The sequence below is a fragment of the Rhinoraja longicauda genome, chromosome 25 (assembly GCF_053455715.1).
Source record: "Rhinoraja longicauda isolate Sanriku21f chromosome 25, sRhiLon1.1, whole genome shotgun sequence".
NCBI classification, from domain to species: domain Eukaryota; kingdom Metazoa; phylum Chordata; class Chondrichthyes; order Rajiformes; family Arhynchobatidae; genus Rhinoraja; species Rhinoraja longicauda.
Window position 1 is genome coordinate 14,294,675 of NC_135977.1, and position 17,038 is coordinate 14,311,712.

At 37.8% G+C, this 17,038-nt stretch overlaps 1 protein-coding gene across 3 annotated transcripts in view; it reads left to right on the forward strand.

Annotated features, from left to right (window-relative positions):
• Positions 1 to 17,038, forward strand: part of patz1 (POZ/BTB and AT hook containing zinc finger 1) — a 50,564-nt gene that overhangs the window by 29,614 nt on the left and 3,912 nt on the right. The window contains exons 4-5 of one of the 3 annotated variants that reach the window (XM_078421320.1): positions 1,786 to 1,968; positions 6,432 to 6,674. In XM_078421320.1, coding sequence (XP_078277446.1) covers positions 1,786 to 1,968; positions 6,432 to 6,674 — 426 coding nt within the window. Of the gene's footprint in view, positions 1 to 1,785; positions 1,969 to 6,431; positions 16,859 to 17,038 lie in introns of those variants that run through there. The other 2 variants (XM_078421319.1, XM_078421321.1) reach the window with 2 other exon arrangements.

Below are 17,038 nucleotides of genomic sequence, written 5' to 3' on the forward strand. Positions count from 1 at the left end.
TCCATTGCATATCGTTTGATAGGGTAGGTAAATTTGCTTCATAGATGAGTCTAGAGTTAGGTTGAAACCAACATACCAATTGATGTGGTGAAAGATCCTATGAAACTTTCTTATACTTTAATTCTGCAAATGAGTCTGGCTTAAAAAATATGGAAGTTTGAAATCTAGCCTGACTATTTAATGGATTTTTTTGGAGTATCTTCTGATAGTATGAAATAGATGTATAATTACATTCTCTAATCCATGGACCATGTTTCCATATTCAAATTAATGTTCATGTCATTGAGGGATGAATAATCTAGTTCACCAACATAGGAGCAGAAACCAACCACTTAAACTGATCATTTATAGTCTTCATGCCTTCCTAGCTAAAGAGTTGAGAGTTGAAAATGTATTGTTATTGTCACTTGTAGCCTCTGCTGTTGCACTGTTTGATCCTGAAAACATGGATACACCTGATTTCAAAGATCTGTTAACTAAGCACATGTATGTTGTAGTTATGTGATTGATTACACTGTCACTTCCTCAGTGGTGGGAATTACTCAGCTGGGCTGCAGGACGTGCTGAGAATGGTGATTACAATCATTCAACATACTCTCCGTTAACTTTCTGCTTTGCTCCTCCAGATGGCAGGTTGTTCTGCCAGTTCTCTGTTTTGCTTATTAATGTTTCCTGTTGATGATTGCTGACTGTCCCATGGCCCTCTAACAGCTATGGCAGCAGGGTTTTCTTTTGGAAGAGACACTTCAAAGGCTCATTTTATATACTCTACATTGACACTGCACATTATTGTCCACTTGTATTTCATTACATTTGTCTTATTTCTTTCTTACTTGTGTTCTTAAAATTTCATGGCAGTCCAATTTAGAGATATCCACAGATAGATCTCTTTCACATGGCATTCACACAGCTACTGCCTAGCTAAGTAGAAATCCCAGTTGGGTTTAGTATCATGCAATCTGAAGTCCAGACCTGTACCTTTTAACTCCTTAGTAGCTGGTTGTTAATGTTCTGTACCCTATTTCATGAGAGGCCAGATCAGCCAGTATTTTTCACAGACTCTGTCTGTTAAACTGATTTCCCTAGCTCCACGAAGTAAAGAATACCTTAGGTTGATATTATTTTGGGACCATGTAGATTCAGCATTAATTTATCCCCATCCCACATCCCAGTTCTAAATGAAGGCCCCGCATCAGCGCAGCTTCACACCAAGGCCTAGTTTCTACACAGTATTGAATAAAGGCTGCAAACCTGAGCTGAGGTGGATGCATTGGAATACAGCGCAGCCCTGCAATTCTGAATTTACGATTGAAAGTAGAATTTTTACAATTGTTTTAAGAATATACTTTTACTGTTTTCAAATCTGTTCTTCTAAACTTGAGTTGTCAATATGAAAATTTGGAACTGCAGAAGTGGTACTGGTTATGGGTTTCACACTTGTGGCAGCATTGTCTGGACCTGCTTGAGAACATGAGAATCACAAAACAAGTATAATGATGCAAGTATGCTTTTATTCCTATAACATATCCTGATATAATGTGTTATATAAAGCTAGTGATTAAAGTTGCATCACCTCCGTACGAAGAAGACTGCCTAACATCAAGTATTGTATATATTTGGATAAGCAGCTGAGAAGAAAATGTATTGAACGTAAAATATCCCCATTAGAAAATAAATATTTTAATCTTGGAATTCTGGAATATTTTAACCTCTGATGTTCAGAAGTCTGGGGTGCTGAGATTTCATCTGATGGAGTGACAGAATCTCTTCTGTCTTTTTCCTCAGGTTTTTCTACTGCTTCCTACTTAAGGGTCCATATTAAAACCCACCATGGTGTCCCTCTTCCCACTTCGCACACTTCTGACCCTTGTGACAGGCGGTGCAAGCCCCAGACTCAGATCATGATTCACAAGCAAACACAGAGCGGGGAGATGGCTTTTCACTTTGACAGAACACGCTCGTTACAAGGCAAGCTAACTGCCATCATTCTTTATATTGTGTGAGTGGGCAGAACCATGCAGAAGTGGTTGTATGACAGAAATTCTGTTGTAAATCCTAATTTTACCAGATGTGGTATAACTGTCTAAGGAGATGATGTTATCAATATATTTTCATATTATTAATAACCAAGTTTTCCCCTGTTGTGATGACACACACATGTAACCATGAAGTCTTCTGAAAGGTCGATATGACTAATCCCAACTAGTCAGAGCTTTTGAAGTTGGGTTAATCTGCACAAACAAAGAGATGGTTAAAAAGGACTTAAAATTGATTAGTGTTACAATTATTTTGGAAGATAATGTGCAGGGCTCATCATTCAGTAAAATGTATAACATAACAGCAGGGTGTGGTGATAGAAGAAGGGGAAATGGATAAACTTTGCTATCTGAGCTCAGACAAAGTTCAATGATTGGAAATCAAAAAAATTGCACATGCTCGAAATATGAAATGTAAACTAAATGCTGAAAACACAGCAAATCTGGTCGCATTGGAAGAAAGAAACAAAGTTAGTGTTTCAGGGCGAAACCCCTTCACCAGATCTGGAATAGTGAGATGACAAATTTTAAAATGCAGATGCATGAGAGAGGGATGGATAAGTCACAGGAAGTATCTTTGATAGAATGAGGCCAAGGTTGCTGTGTTAATGAAGCTATCTACTTCTATTGAGGGCAATTATATTGTAAAAAAATTAAGTGACTTCTAAAAGTTCTAAAATGCAGCTCAGAGCAAAAGCAGAGAACTGAAGCCAAAATAAAAATATACAACAGTAGTATCTGGAGCGAGAGAAAAAAATAACTTGAGTTAATATTATGGAAGAATACAGCAGAAGATAGAATATTTATTTAGTACAATATTGGTCCTGCACTAAATAAAAACAAAGCATAATTTAAATCACTTTCCTGGGAAAAAATAAAGAAGCTAAGAGTTCTTCAGAAGCTGGTTCTCTCCCTGTTCCAGACAGAAGTAAAGTGCCCTCCATAATGTTTGGGACAAAGGCCCTTTATTTAATTATTTGCCTCTGTACTCCACAATTTGAGATTTGTAATAGAAAAAAATCACATGTGGTTAAAGTGCATATTGTCAGATTTTATTCAAGGCCATTTTTATACATTTTGGTTTCAGCGTGTAGAAATTACAGCAGTGTTTATACATAGTCCCCCCATTTCAGGGCACCATAATGTTTGGGACACAGCAATGTCATGTAAATGAAAATAGTCATGTTTAGTATTTTGTTGCATATCCTTTGCATTCAATGACTGCTTGAAGTCTGCAATTCGTGGACATCACCAGTTGCTGGGTGTCTTCTCTGGTGATGCTCTGCCAGGCCTGTATTGCAGCCATCTTTAGCTTATGCTTGTTTTGGGGGCTAGTCCCATTCAGTTTTCTATTCAGCATATAAAAGGCATGCTCACTTGGGTTCAGATCGGTTGTTTGACTCGGCCACTCAAGAATTTATCATTTTTTAGTTTTGAAAAACTCCTTTGTTGCTTTAGCAGTATGTTTGGGATCATTGTCTTGCTGTAGAATGAGCCGCCGGCCAATGAGTTTTGAAGCATTTGTTTGAACTTGAGCAGATAGGATACACTTCAGAATTCATTATGCTACTACCATCAGCAGTTGTATCATCAATGAAGATAAGTGAGCCAGTACCTTCAGCAGCCATACATGACCAGGCCATAACACCCCACCACCGTGTTTCACAAATGAGGTGGAATGCTTTGGATCTTCAGCAGTTCCTTCTCTCCTCCATACTTTGCTCTTGCCATCACTCTGATATAAGTTAACCTTCGTTTCATCTGACAACAAGACCTTTTTCCAGAACTGTGGTTGCTCTTTTAAGTACTTCTTGGCAAACTGTAACCTGGCCATCGAATTTTTGCGGCTAACCAGTGGTTTGCATCTTGCAGTGTAGCCTCTGTATTTCTGTTCATGGTCTTCTGCGGACAGTGGTCATTGACAAATCCACACCTGACTCCTGAAGAGTGTTTCTGATCTGTCGGACAGGTGTTTGGGGGGTTTTCTTTATTATAGAGAGAATTCTTCTGTCATCAGCTGTGGAGGTCTTCCTTGGCCTGCCAGTCCCTTTGCGATTAGTAATCTTACCAGTGCTCTCTTTCTTCCTAATGATGTTCCAAACAGTTGATTTTGGTAAGCCTAAGGTTTGGCTGATGTCTCTAACAGTTTTATTCTTATTTCTCAGTCTCATAATGATTTTCATTGGCACAACTTTGGTCCTCATGTTGATAAACAGCAATAAAAGTTTCCAAAGGTGATGCAAAGACTGGAGGAAAGACTAGCTGCTGAGAGCTCTCTTTCTACCTGCATTTAGGAGGCAATTATTACGCACCTGAACAATTACAAACACCTGTGAAACCAAGTGTCCCAAACATTATGATGCCCTGAAATGGGGGGACTATGTATAAACACTGCTGTAATTTCCACATGGTGAAAACAAAATGTATAAAAATGGCCTTTATTAAAATCTAACAATGTGCACTTTAACCACATGTGATCTTTTTCTATTACAAATCTCAAATTGTGGAGTCCAGAGGCAAATAAATAAATGATGGGTCTTTGTCCCAAACATTATGGAGGGCACTGTAGTTGCATTTTGTTGTCAATGAAAGTACTTTTCACTGCCTTTTAGATTTAAGGTCCGGGATGCGTATAGCTTTGTATTCACGTCTCTATAATGCACCCTGATGCGTTAACATTGTGGAGGTGGGTTTAAGCATGTCCTTGTTTACCAGCTGTATGCAGAACATTTTCATGATCTTTTACTGTTCTCTGGAAGAAGGGAAACACACATTAATTTGTCAGAGGGGATCAACCTCTTTAAGCTTCTAATATGGCATCTGGAAAAAGGGTTTTAGCAGAGACCTTTGTGCCAAGTAAATGTGATACTTCTAGAGCAGGACGCTAATAGGCAATGAGAACAGAATAAAATGTTTAGATGAAGAAATTACACTTTGTCGTGCATATTTGGAGATCACTAGATTTAAATCACTGAATTAACTGGGATAATCATCACCAAAGGAGGAGGCAGAAGTGTTTCCTAAGATTAAGTTCAACTGAACATTGACTACCAGAGATATGTTTATGATAAGTTTTTCGAGTTTGGTAAAAAATTGACAAACTTGAAAATAAATTTCAAAAAATGTTAAATTGAAAAATCGCATTTTAGAAACTTGACACAAGGGTTTTTTCTCACATTTGTCATTCAGATCTACAATTGATTTCTTCTAAATGTCATTAACAACATTTTTATGCCAGACAACGTCTAATCACCATTGCTATGGTTCAATTATATTTAAGAGTCAAGAGTCTAGTCGAGTTTTATTGTCATTTGGCCTAAAATGCAACTGTGAGATTCTTACTCGCAGTAGCACAACATATATATAAACATAATACTCTTTAAGAAAGAAAGATCTAAACAGACCAGCCAATCTGCAACATAAAAATGATCTCGATCATATGAAACTATCCTTTGCTGATGAAATGTGATGGAATGATTTTATTACATCTTATAATTGGTGTTAAAAATCATATTTATTTAAGTTGGGTTGTGTCAGGTTATGTGTTGACTCTCACCAAGGCTTCCTACAATATATTAGAACCAGTTCTTCAATAACATTTAATTATGAAATTTTGATACAAACACTGGACAATTCAGTGAATCATATTTCAAAATGATATCCATTCACAACTATTACGCTCTTGTTTTATTCACATTTTCTGTTTAGTTTAATTATTTTATTAAAATTGCTTTAAATATTACTACTTGCAATCTTCATTTGAGAGCGAATATAGGAAACATGTTTCCAAGATTCTGAAATCTATTATATTCATCTCCATTAGATTTTCCATCCTTGTAGATTCCTGAGTTGCTCTGCCAAAAGCACTGAGTAGATGTGAGTGAATGTCCACTCAGCTTTGTCTTTTGGTTTGCTCTCCCCTTGCGGCCTCTGCCTTTTACCTTATTTTGGTGTCTGCGTGAAATTGGAAACTTAGAAGTGCCCAATTCTGTGCACTATTCTGTATCCAGACATTCTGCCATCATAATTGCTTATTCCTTTTTCAGAGAGTGCTGGGTTGATGCCCAGTCAGGCCAGTGGACTAGAGCTTTCTGGGTTCTAACACAAACAAGTACTAGAAAATTATTATTCCAGGTAATTCTTATTGTTTAGACCCTGCAAGCAAGTTCCTTTACTTGAATTAAATACTTTGTTAATATGTAATTTGTGTAAATGAATGGAATGGCTTTGATTGGGAAACAAAATGCTTGAAATGAAAAATGCTTTTCAGTCTGTTGTCACATCAGGAAAATCAGTGCAGTGTAATAGTGCAAAGTGGTGAAGATGAGCATTTGATTTATTTGTGAATTTCCTACCATGGCAAGCTGTAACATTTTGTTTTCCTTGTTTCTGCAGATGGTGAGATGGATGGGATGAAGTGCCAGCATCAGGACTCGCAGGATAACTCCGACTCCTTTGGAGATCTCTCAGATATCAGTGACCTTAAGTCTCCCTTAAAACATGACCAGGATGAGTCCTTTCAGTGTGACCTCAACAATGGAAAAGTTAAAGTCGAATCCAGCACTGAACTATATGCAGAACCGAAGAAGTACATCTGCCCAGACTGCGGCTCTGTGTTTAAATCCAAGTCCTACCTGAGTAAGCATCTGCTGAAGGCCCATGTCAAACCCAGCGAGGGGCAACTGAATGACTTGTCCACTAGCCTAAGCTCACCCTTTTCACCCCATCAGAACATGTCTCTCTTGGAGTCATTTGGATTTCAGATTGTGCAGAATGCATTTGGTGCAACTTTGGCAGATCCTGATCCTGGTCCTGGTCCAGATCAAGAACCCAAGCAGAGCACTGAGATCCCTGCTGACCAAAAGTGAGATCTTGTTTAGGGGAGGCTCCTCAAAGTACAAAACATGGTCAAAGCTAGGTGGCAGTGATTGGAATGATCACAGGTTTTTAAAAAAATAAAATATCCAAAACAAAACAATGCGGGTTGGGGTGGGGTGGGATGAAACTTGCAGGCAGTGTGGTCTGTACCATCATGGCCATCTGATATTTTGTACTCCAGAACATTGCCTTGGGCAAAAGATGATTCCTTGCGCAGTAGGTATCAATTGTCCCAAATCTTGGACGCAGCAGGTGTATTTGAACCACATCCAATATGTGAATTGGGGGTTGGCCCCTGCAGCTGAATTTTCCATTTGACTGCTTCTAATCAGAATATTACAGTGATATATACGCCTATGCCAGCTAGTAAGTGTCTGTCCAATGAAATTTGTTCAAAATGTGCTATTTGTATTTTTAACATACAAAAATTACACAATAATGTCATTTTTTTGTTTTAAAAGGACATTATGGAATGAATTAGATAAGTTTTTAAATCGTTTTAGTAATAAACTGATTATTTTTTAAAAGTAGTTGTAATTTCAAATCCCAGAAGGAGCATCTCACTGAAGCCATTGATTCTTGTTGGGATCCCCCTTTGCAAAGACTTGGATACACAACAAGCAGAATTATTTGAGTGCTCTAGTTATTAGAGAGTAAAAAAATAGAGAGTCGGCCAAGGATTAGCCTGCAGAGTAAGAGACAGTCTACTACAAATTTATTCTCAACATTGGGCAGCATTTGTGCAGAGAGAGAAAAAAACAAAGTTAATGTTTTGGTCTGATAAAAGGTATTTATGCGGAGGCTTTAACTCTTTTTTCTGTGTCCGTGGATATTGCCTTATTCATTCAGTGTTTCCATCTATTCTTGTTTTTATTTTAGATTTTCAACATCTTCAGTATTTTGCTTAAGGACAGTCTACTACAGTTTCTTTATATTTTAAAAATAATTCTCAAAATCCAAACATCTCTGGCAAGGTTTTCAACAGATCGGCATGTGTTTGTATCCAAATTGGTAATTGTGGCTAATTGTGGAAAAATTTATTTAGATGAGAAGAGAAAATATTTGTAAATGGATTTACAAGTGCATCGACACAATGAAAAGCCAGAATTCTACTGACTTAACTACAGAGTATGCTCTCAAGTTTTCAAAATGAAAGCAGTCATTATACTCATAACTACTGATGCAGAGAGAACTTGTGGTCTTTCACCATCATGCTACAATGATCTAAGGTCCAGGCTTTTAGAAATTTAATCCCTTTTGAGCATATCAGTGCAAGCTTTCACTGAAGCGTTTTAACGCACAAAATCTCTTCATTCTAATTCCATTTTTAATGAAACCGTTTTAAGTTACCTGAGATTTCATTCTTGCATCATTTTCCTGTGCATTTTTACCACTCTGGTGATCTCTTTGGATACCAGACACCAACAGGCTGCTAGTCATCAGAGTAGTGAATGACTGTGCATTTTGAGAGGGTGAGAGCATTCCGTTGGAAATGTTATAATAATTAAAGTAATTGGTTAAAAAAAGAAGCTAGGGTGGAAACTAGAGCTTTCTGTCTCAGTAATGGGAAGCCTGACATTTGGTTATGAAAACTTTGAAATATATTGAATAAAAGTGTTTGAGAGGGGAAAAGAATCAACAAAGCATAATTGAGTCTTCATAGTCCTCGAGGATAATTACACCAGATTTTCATTTTGTCACAGATATGGCAAATGGAGCTTTAGGAGTTCATTGATAATTTATTAATTGACAAAGGGATGAAATTGTGCTAAATGATTTATAAAAATAATGTGATGCTTTGGTAAGAAAAGAAAAATGAAATTAATATAATTGATGCCTCTGTCCTGAATCTTCTGTAATATGTCTTCAGCCTGTATGGTTTATCTGAAAACTGTGCTTAAACTCTGAGGCGCCTGTTTGAGTGTACCAGAGCAAAAAGATACAGTGCAAAGAAATGACTGTTACTTAGTAATGTGATAAAATTAGGTGTTTATTTGGCTAATGTGAGACCATCCATTCTCTTGACAGTAGAATAATAATAAATGGTATTAACAGTACAAATTTGACCTTGCCTTAAAATTAACCTACAAACTGAATTATGTGGGTGGTATTCATTCTAACATCCAGTTTGATGGTTCCAAACAGAGGATTTGTCATTACGTTATGGAGTTGCTTGTCAGTTGTGTTTAGATTGGCTGCTCATGTATCTGGGCAGGAAGGGGAAGAAAGTACATGTGAATAGTTGACCATAATTAAGTGCTGTTTCCATTTGGCTAATTATGGAGCCTTGAAGCCGACAGTTGCAGTAAACGCTGTGGTGCTTGAAAGAGGGAGGATTTAAGGTGGTCAATCATCCTGGGGGAATTGGGAACAGGGGAGCGGGGTCTTTATGCGGCTCGTGAGGAGAAATCAAGAGAGATAAAAAATAAAGAAACACAATGTTAACAAAATCGAACATTGCAAATATACTTAAGCTGTCTTTCAGTCTTGAACAATTTCTAAAACTGATTGGGCAGAGTTCACAGATGGTTAAGATGCCAAATGAGCTTCGATGCAGGAGACCACTTGTATACTTAAAGAAATCCAGGCCCAAATGTAGTTCCACATCTGACTGCAGGTATGGCTGAATCTCAATCTTACCCTTTTCATGAGTGTTTCTGTGATTTTATTCAGATAGGATGAAAGTTCTTTTGCTATTTCTACTTTCCCATTTAAATTAATATTATGGATATGAATTTCTACTTTCCCATTTAAACTAAGATTATATATATATATATATATATATATATGTATATGTGTGTGCGTGTGTATTTGTATATTTCTTGAGGCTTTGTACTGAGGAATTTTCTACTTGGATGTCTTGTGAGTTTGGAACTCTTCCTCCAGTCAGACATATCACGACATTATGTTTAAAATACATCCTTTTCCTATTTATCAGTTGCCTTTACAGTAGAACTAATATTGTGATCCAGAAATACCTCTAGTTGGAGATGTTATCAAATTATTTTTCAGTTGACAGCTTCACACCCTGCTGGGAAAGATCATCTTCATCTCGATTAAAGCTATGCCTTGGAGATAAAAGAGCAGGGTACACATAGCTGATTCATTCCCTTTCCTCTTTGTGTCCAAAACCTAAAAGTTATCCTTCATTTGTTACTGGATTAAATATTTCTTCATAAAGCTGGAAATAGTTTCCCAATAAATGTTGTTTAAATTGAGATTTATGTACTCTATGTTTACATTTCAAAGGCTAATTTATTGTTTATGTATGTTATTAATTTTATCATGTTTTGAATGAGACGTTCATTTTCCTGTTTTGTAGCTACTTGTTAACTGGTAGGCACATCCCAACTTAATGGTATTGTAGGTGAGATAAACTACCTTGCAGTGATCCTGATTATTTATTCAGTGACCTTTGGAAAATACTTAGGGCTGTTGAATATGTGAAGGGATAAGATGAACTGTATTTCTTCTCCCAACATAAATAAATCTCCTGCTGACCTTTAGAGTTGTAGAGAGAGCAGTATTGAAACAGGTCTTTCAGCCAACCTAGCTCGTGTTAATCTATCATCCATTTACAATGTTTCTACACTCATCACCTTTTTAAGTTCTCCCCATGTTCTCATCTACTTCCGCTAGTTTCTACCAGGCACCCTACAAATGAGGGGAAATTTATACTGGCTAGATAATCTACCAACCTGCTGGTCTCTGGGATGTGGAAAGAAACCAGAGGGCCTGCTGGAAAGCTGTGCAGTCATGGAGAATGTGTAAATTCCTCACAGGCAGCATCCAAAATCAGAACTGATCCTGGCTCTCCAGTGCCATGAGGCAGTGGCTGTACCATTGGCACTTGGTTACTGCCCATTATCTTGAATGTTGTGCGATGATTTTGTTTGAATTCGCTAGTGTAACCGCAGGATTAAGTTTCGCTGTGTTTTCCACATCACAGCTAAGATCAATGCTGCCACTTGCTGTACAGGTTCAAATAAAGACAAAATACTGGGGGGGGCTGCTATGTTGTGTAAAACTCAATGCCTTCATGAGCAGAGTGGAAAATCACTGACTGAAAAAACCATGATCCGTTATGAAAGCAGTGAACAGAAATATGTCGGAGGTTTGTATATATTGTTTAAGAATTTGGTTTAGTTTTGCTTAGTTTGGAGATGCAGCATGGAAACAGGCCCTTCAGCCCACCTCATTCACGCCAAACATCGATCACCCATTGGGGCAATTTTACAGAGACTAATTCACCTACAAACTCACAAGTCTTTTGGATGTGGGAGGAAACTGGAGCACCTGGAGAAAACCTGTGTAGTCACAGGGAGACCATTGCAAACTCCACACAGACGGCATTGGTATAATGGGATAGGAGGAAAAGTAAATTCCAAAGGAAGGTTTTCAGCCCAAAGCGTTAATTCTGCTTCTCTTTCCACACATGCTGCTCGGTTTGCTATTTCCAGCATTCTCTGGTTTTATTTCAGGTTTTTGTTCTGTAGTTTTTTAACATGATTATTAGATTCCTTTTGTTAAAGGAGATACCAGGTTAACAAAAAATAATGAATCATAGATGAACAGTATTATACATTTTCTCAGATATAGTTACATACGGATAGGAATAACATAAATCATACATTTAGTCAGAAAAGCCTTCTTAAACATTTATTGTACTTTTGTATGAGCATTGATGTTACCAAAGTAATGGTGAACCCATGCTGTGATTTAGTCTTATTGAAGTTTATTTAGATTTTGCTGAATCAAAGATACAGCATAGTACAAAGGGGTGATTTCTCACCTCCCATTGAGCATTTGGCAGCTGGGAATTTGCAAATGCTATCTCAATTATAAAGCATTAAATGACAGACATTAGTTACATTAAAAAGTACAAATTGAACATCTACAGTGACACAAACGAGGAAGTAGCTGAAAAAAGTTGAGGTAACTTCACAACGCTTTGCTTTGCTCAGTTAGTTGCCTTAAAAGAATGGTATTGGGTGTTAATTGTGAAATACTGCTACTTGTCCAGATTTATTTCCCTGGATTAATAGCCTTTATTTTGGATGTTGAAGATTTTATAAAATTTAGTCTTTTTTAGTGCTTTGTTCTGGACTAAAATAAAATAGCAGATTAGAGCATCTGTCAGTTGAGTTTGATCCTGATCTTTACCAAGCGAATTGCATTCACTGTATGACAGTAAGGTGGCAACTATTGGGCTTCTCTCTCCTAGGCTGGAGCTTAGTAGGTTGTAGCAACTTCTTGGGCATGGACAGCAAGCAAGGGCAAAGTTGGCATTGCAAAAACAAATGAAATCTGACCATGGGAATATTTTAACTTCTTGGACATCATACCATAATGGAATTCTGCTTTTAGAATTGATTCATTTTTTTAGTCAACAGTCAATAATTCGTGAAATCTTAAATTTTGTTTTCAAGGTCAGGTTTGCAACATGGAACGAGCAGCACTGTGAAATGGGTACATGGTCTAGTGAGTCCGTGACAGTGTGAATATTCCATGTAAGCTTCCTGTCACCTTTCTTCATCAAATCCAACAACATTAGCTATTCCCATCTCCTCATGTATTTAGCTTCCTCCAAGGTACTTTCATGCTATTCCACTCAACAGCTAACTTGATAGCAAGTTGGGCAAAGGAGATTTTCCTGAAAATTGTTAGATTTACTAATTGCTATCATGTCTCTAGAGTTCATGTTTTGATGTTGCCTGACGTGTGGAAATAGCTCCTGTACATAATGAATACACTGTTTCAGACTTAAACAGTCTGATAAGCCGACCCCTCAGCATTTTTCTTAATACAACCAACCAGTTTTCCTTGATAGTATTGGCTTCCCAGATTTAGAACCATCCATGTACATCTGTTTTTTTGCCCCGTTCAGTACCTCCATATACTGTTTGCCCAGGAGCTGGGCGTGGCCACTATAAGTGATATTGGAGGAGTTTAGTTTCACCTCTTGTCGCTCTTCTGCGCACACTTTATATTTCTAATATCTGGAAGTTGTGTGGAGTTTGGAGTCCAATGCTGTTGGATAAACTTTTGGCTGATCTTTATGTTCAGAATTCTGCCTCTTCACTCAGTTCACAGAAGGAGTCATGGAGTGCATGTGTTGACCATGGTTTGTTGGTAAGAATCTGACCTCTTGAGTCAATAAATTGTGGCTTTGTAAAAATGAAAACCTTCCCTACCCTCTTTTAAATCCTGTAATATTGTTTAATTGGGTCTTTTATAGGAGCCATGGTCAGGGCCCATGAGTTTTCATTGGTTTGAGATGTCACTTGATGCTTAATGGAGCTGTACAAAGCAGGTTGGTTCTCCATTTGATCTCAGCCTGATCTGTACCAAGATGGGTTATCTCAAACAAAGATGCAGTAGAAGTGCTGAACACAATTCTTTAATCCTGGAAGGAAGGAAATCTGATTTCACATACTTACTACCCACTCACTCTCTGGCATTAGGAAATGCCAGAGTATGTACATGGATGAGGATGGGGTCACCCTTGGCAGGGATATCCACCTCTGTGGTTGAGTAACTGACTTGAATGTGCATAACCACTTGATTGAAGTCCAAGAGATGGCTTTAAACATTTAGAGAGGTTGTGTTTTTTTGTGTAAAAGATAGTATGGTCAAGAATAATTACATGCATTTGGTATGAGGGGGAGGGGGGTATGGAAAAGAAAATGCTGGGAATACTCAGCAGGTTGAGCAATATCTGTGAAGAGAGCATTAGTTCACTTTTCAAGTTGTCCCTTGTTAATTGTTCCCCTTAAATACTAACGGATCAGATGAGCACAAACTAAAACAGAAAATGCTGGAAATATTCAGCAGGTCAGGCTGCATCTGTGGGAAGAGAAACCGATCCACAAATGTGGCCAGCTTTGCTGACTATTTGCAGCATTTTCTGTTCTTTTAGATTTCCAGCATCTGTAGTGCTATTTTTCATTGACCTGAACATTTTGACAACGCTGTACCCATTTGTTGTTTGGCTTGTCTAGTTTCTCCACCCCACCCCTCTCCCCAGACCCATCACCTCTACCATTCCACACTGAAAGCTGTGAAGAGTGTTCATGGGATATTGCTATGTTACACAAAACAAGGAGTAAATATCCATTGCTCTGCAGCACCATCTGGTGTTTGCCTGAATACAAGAAGCCAATGCACCTTCAGAATGGGCAAAAGAGATGGGAACCTACTGGACATGCAACCTCCAAAGTGAGTAAGGTTCCAAGGATAACTACTTTGTCGTACTGAGGCAGAGGCATAACTCACTTATGGAATATTGTGCTTTCCGTTCATCAGCTGTAGTCCAGACCCTTGCAGAATTTCCAGGCTTAGGAGAGCATATTTGCATTCTTCAGTATACTTCCATAGGACTGCTCTGTTTGTTATTACTGTGCACAAAAGCAGAGAAGATCCCCTATATTGTCCAGCAAAATCAAATTGGTCCAAAATTAAATCAAAACAAGGTTGACAAATCCTTCATGATTGTGATTATCTGTGCCACATCTGTTCTCACCTTTCTCGGTTGTAAGGGGAACAATTCTAACTCTACCACTTCCACAGAATAAAATCTCAATCCTGCTATCATTGTGATAAATCACATCAACACTTTCACTGAATCGTAAAGGACAGTGACAGGAAGTTAATGAGATGCTCCATGAGATGTCTGAGTGGTTTATAAAGGTTGATCTGTGTTGTTCTAAACTCTTGCAATCCTCTCATTGTTTGCCATATTTTCAATCTTTGTATGATTCTCAAGACTTTGAAATTATGTCCATTACTAATGTACAGGTCATTATTATAAATGTAATATTGTGCAGAGTTTTCATTGCATTGGTGAGGATTGTCTCTTAATAACTTGACATTTGACTGATATGAGAGATATGAAATAAATATGTCTGTTGAAATAGCAATTTTATTTATTAAGCCTTACCGTTTCTGTCTAAAACGGAGTTCTTTGGCTGAGTATAAGAATGGTAATCCTCGTTTTAGTGTTAGCTATCATTAATCAGCTGATTTAGTGCATTTAGAGGTACTCGCACTATCTCTGTCCTCCCTTATCCAAGTGACCCTGTGTGATCAGCAACTGGTGTTTTTTTGGAAAAATAAAGTCAGTCACAGCTCAGGTAGTTTAGTACTGGAACTAACTCTGGCTGAATACTGATCCCTATTCATGTCGACAGGCTGACTTTCTGGTGTTTTGATCTCACTAGTACTTGGTCTGGATAGGTACTGACTAAGGGCTATTGTTTCCTGCCATTTCTGGCAGCAGATCTGATTATTTTGTATAATTGGTTCTTCGTGTGGGTATATTGGCACATTACCAATCGCCCAATCTTGTTACTAGCTTAAAATCTGTTCCCGTGATCTTCCTTTTGGTACCGGTGTAGAAGGCGCAGAAATGTTTCAGCAGCCAATTTCACAGTTGATATTTGTGGTGCTTCATTTGCACATTTGGCAATCAGACAATTGTAAAATTTTAGTTAACTAAGATACCATCTACATTAGTCCCATTTACCTGCGTTTGACCCATATCCCTCTTAAACCAATCCTATCCATGTACCTTGTACCAATGTCTTTCTAAATGTTTCTTTGTACCTGCCACAATCACTTCCTCTGGTAGCTTATTCAACCTGTGTACCGCCCTCAATGTGGAAAAAAATCCCCATTTATTTCCTATTAAAGCTGTCCCCTCTCACCTGAAACCTATGCCCGCTAGGTCTTGATTCACCAATCCTGGTGAAAAGACTGTGTACCTTCACCCCATTTTTGCCCCATATGATTTTTTAATATCTGTATCAGGTCACTACTCAATCTCCTAAACTCCAAGGAATAAGGTTTCAGCCTGCCTAATCTTTCCCTATAACTCAAACCCTCAAGTCATGGCAACATCCTTGTAAATCTCTGCTCCACTCTTTCCAGCTTAATTCCTGTTGTTTCCAAATATATTTGATGATTCCAGCTTTATCTTTCAAGATGATGTGTAGTGTGATTTGCTGAATCAATGCAAAATAACAAAAAGAAGTCCAAGGGGTAAGAATATGGCTGGCCAATCACGGTCTCTTAATAAACGCATAATCATTTTACATGAGTATTGTTTTTTTATTTTTTTTTCTAAAATGGGAAAGTCAATATTGCAACAGATTCAGTGAAAATTAGAAACACATTGAATCTGCACTGCTTTATTTACTGTGGCATAAAAGAGAAATAAATTAATTTAGAATTAAATAGTTAATAAAGTCTATTGTTAAAAGTAGAATTTCCTGGGACTTCAAGTTGTCAGAACCAAGCTAATATGCTGGAGGTTGTTCACTCAGGTCAAGGTTCAATGGGTTTTCCTGAATGACCTTGTCACTCAGATCTGTTGTTTAACAAATATGTTTGTCCATTATTGTGACTATCATAAAATAGTATTACAGAGGGGAAAAAAAGATATTGATTTTTTGACTGAATTTTTTGAAAAAGCTAACCAGATTTGTATGAAAGTCTTATAGATGGAGAATAGTTTAGATGTACTGAACACAGCCACCAACACTTCACTCCCTCTCCTTCCCTTTACCCTTGAATCTCCTATCTTCTACCACAGCTTCAGAAAATATGTTGCCTGATACTACATTAGTTCGTACTGCACGACTAGCTTAATTTGTTGATTGAACCCAGAGTATTCACTTTCGCCATTGGTTTAAACAATGTTATTTCTTGGATCGTTAACTAGTATAGAAATGATGTGATATGATGTACCATCTTGGTCCATTGTTTGGTACCATATTGGATATTGGTGCTGTATTGGCAACTACATTTATCGAATGACCTTGCATAACTGGTTTTGTAGGAAAATAACTGCAGATGCTGGTACAAATCGTAGGTATCACAAAATGCTGGAGTAACTCAGCGGGTCAGGCAGCATCTCTGGAGAGAAAGAATGAGTGATGGTTCGGGTCGAGCCCTTTCTTTCTCTCCAGAGATGCTGCCTGACCCGCTGAGTTACTCCAGCATTTTGTGATACCTTGCATAACTGGTTTGGTTTGTTGTTGATACAGCATTACTGTGACTTGGTTCATTGGTTAGCATTCCGTTATTCATTGCCAGTACCAATTCGCACTAATTGGTTCATGGGT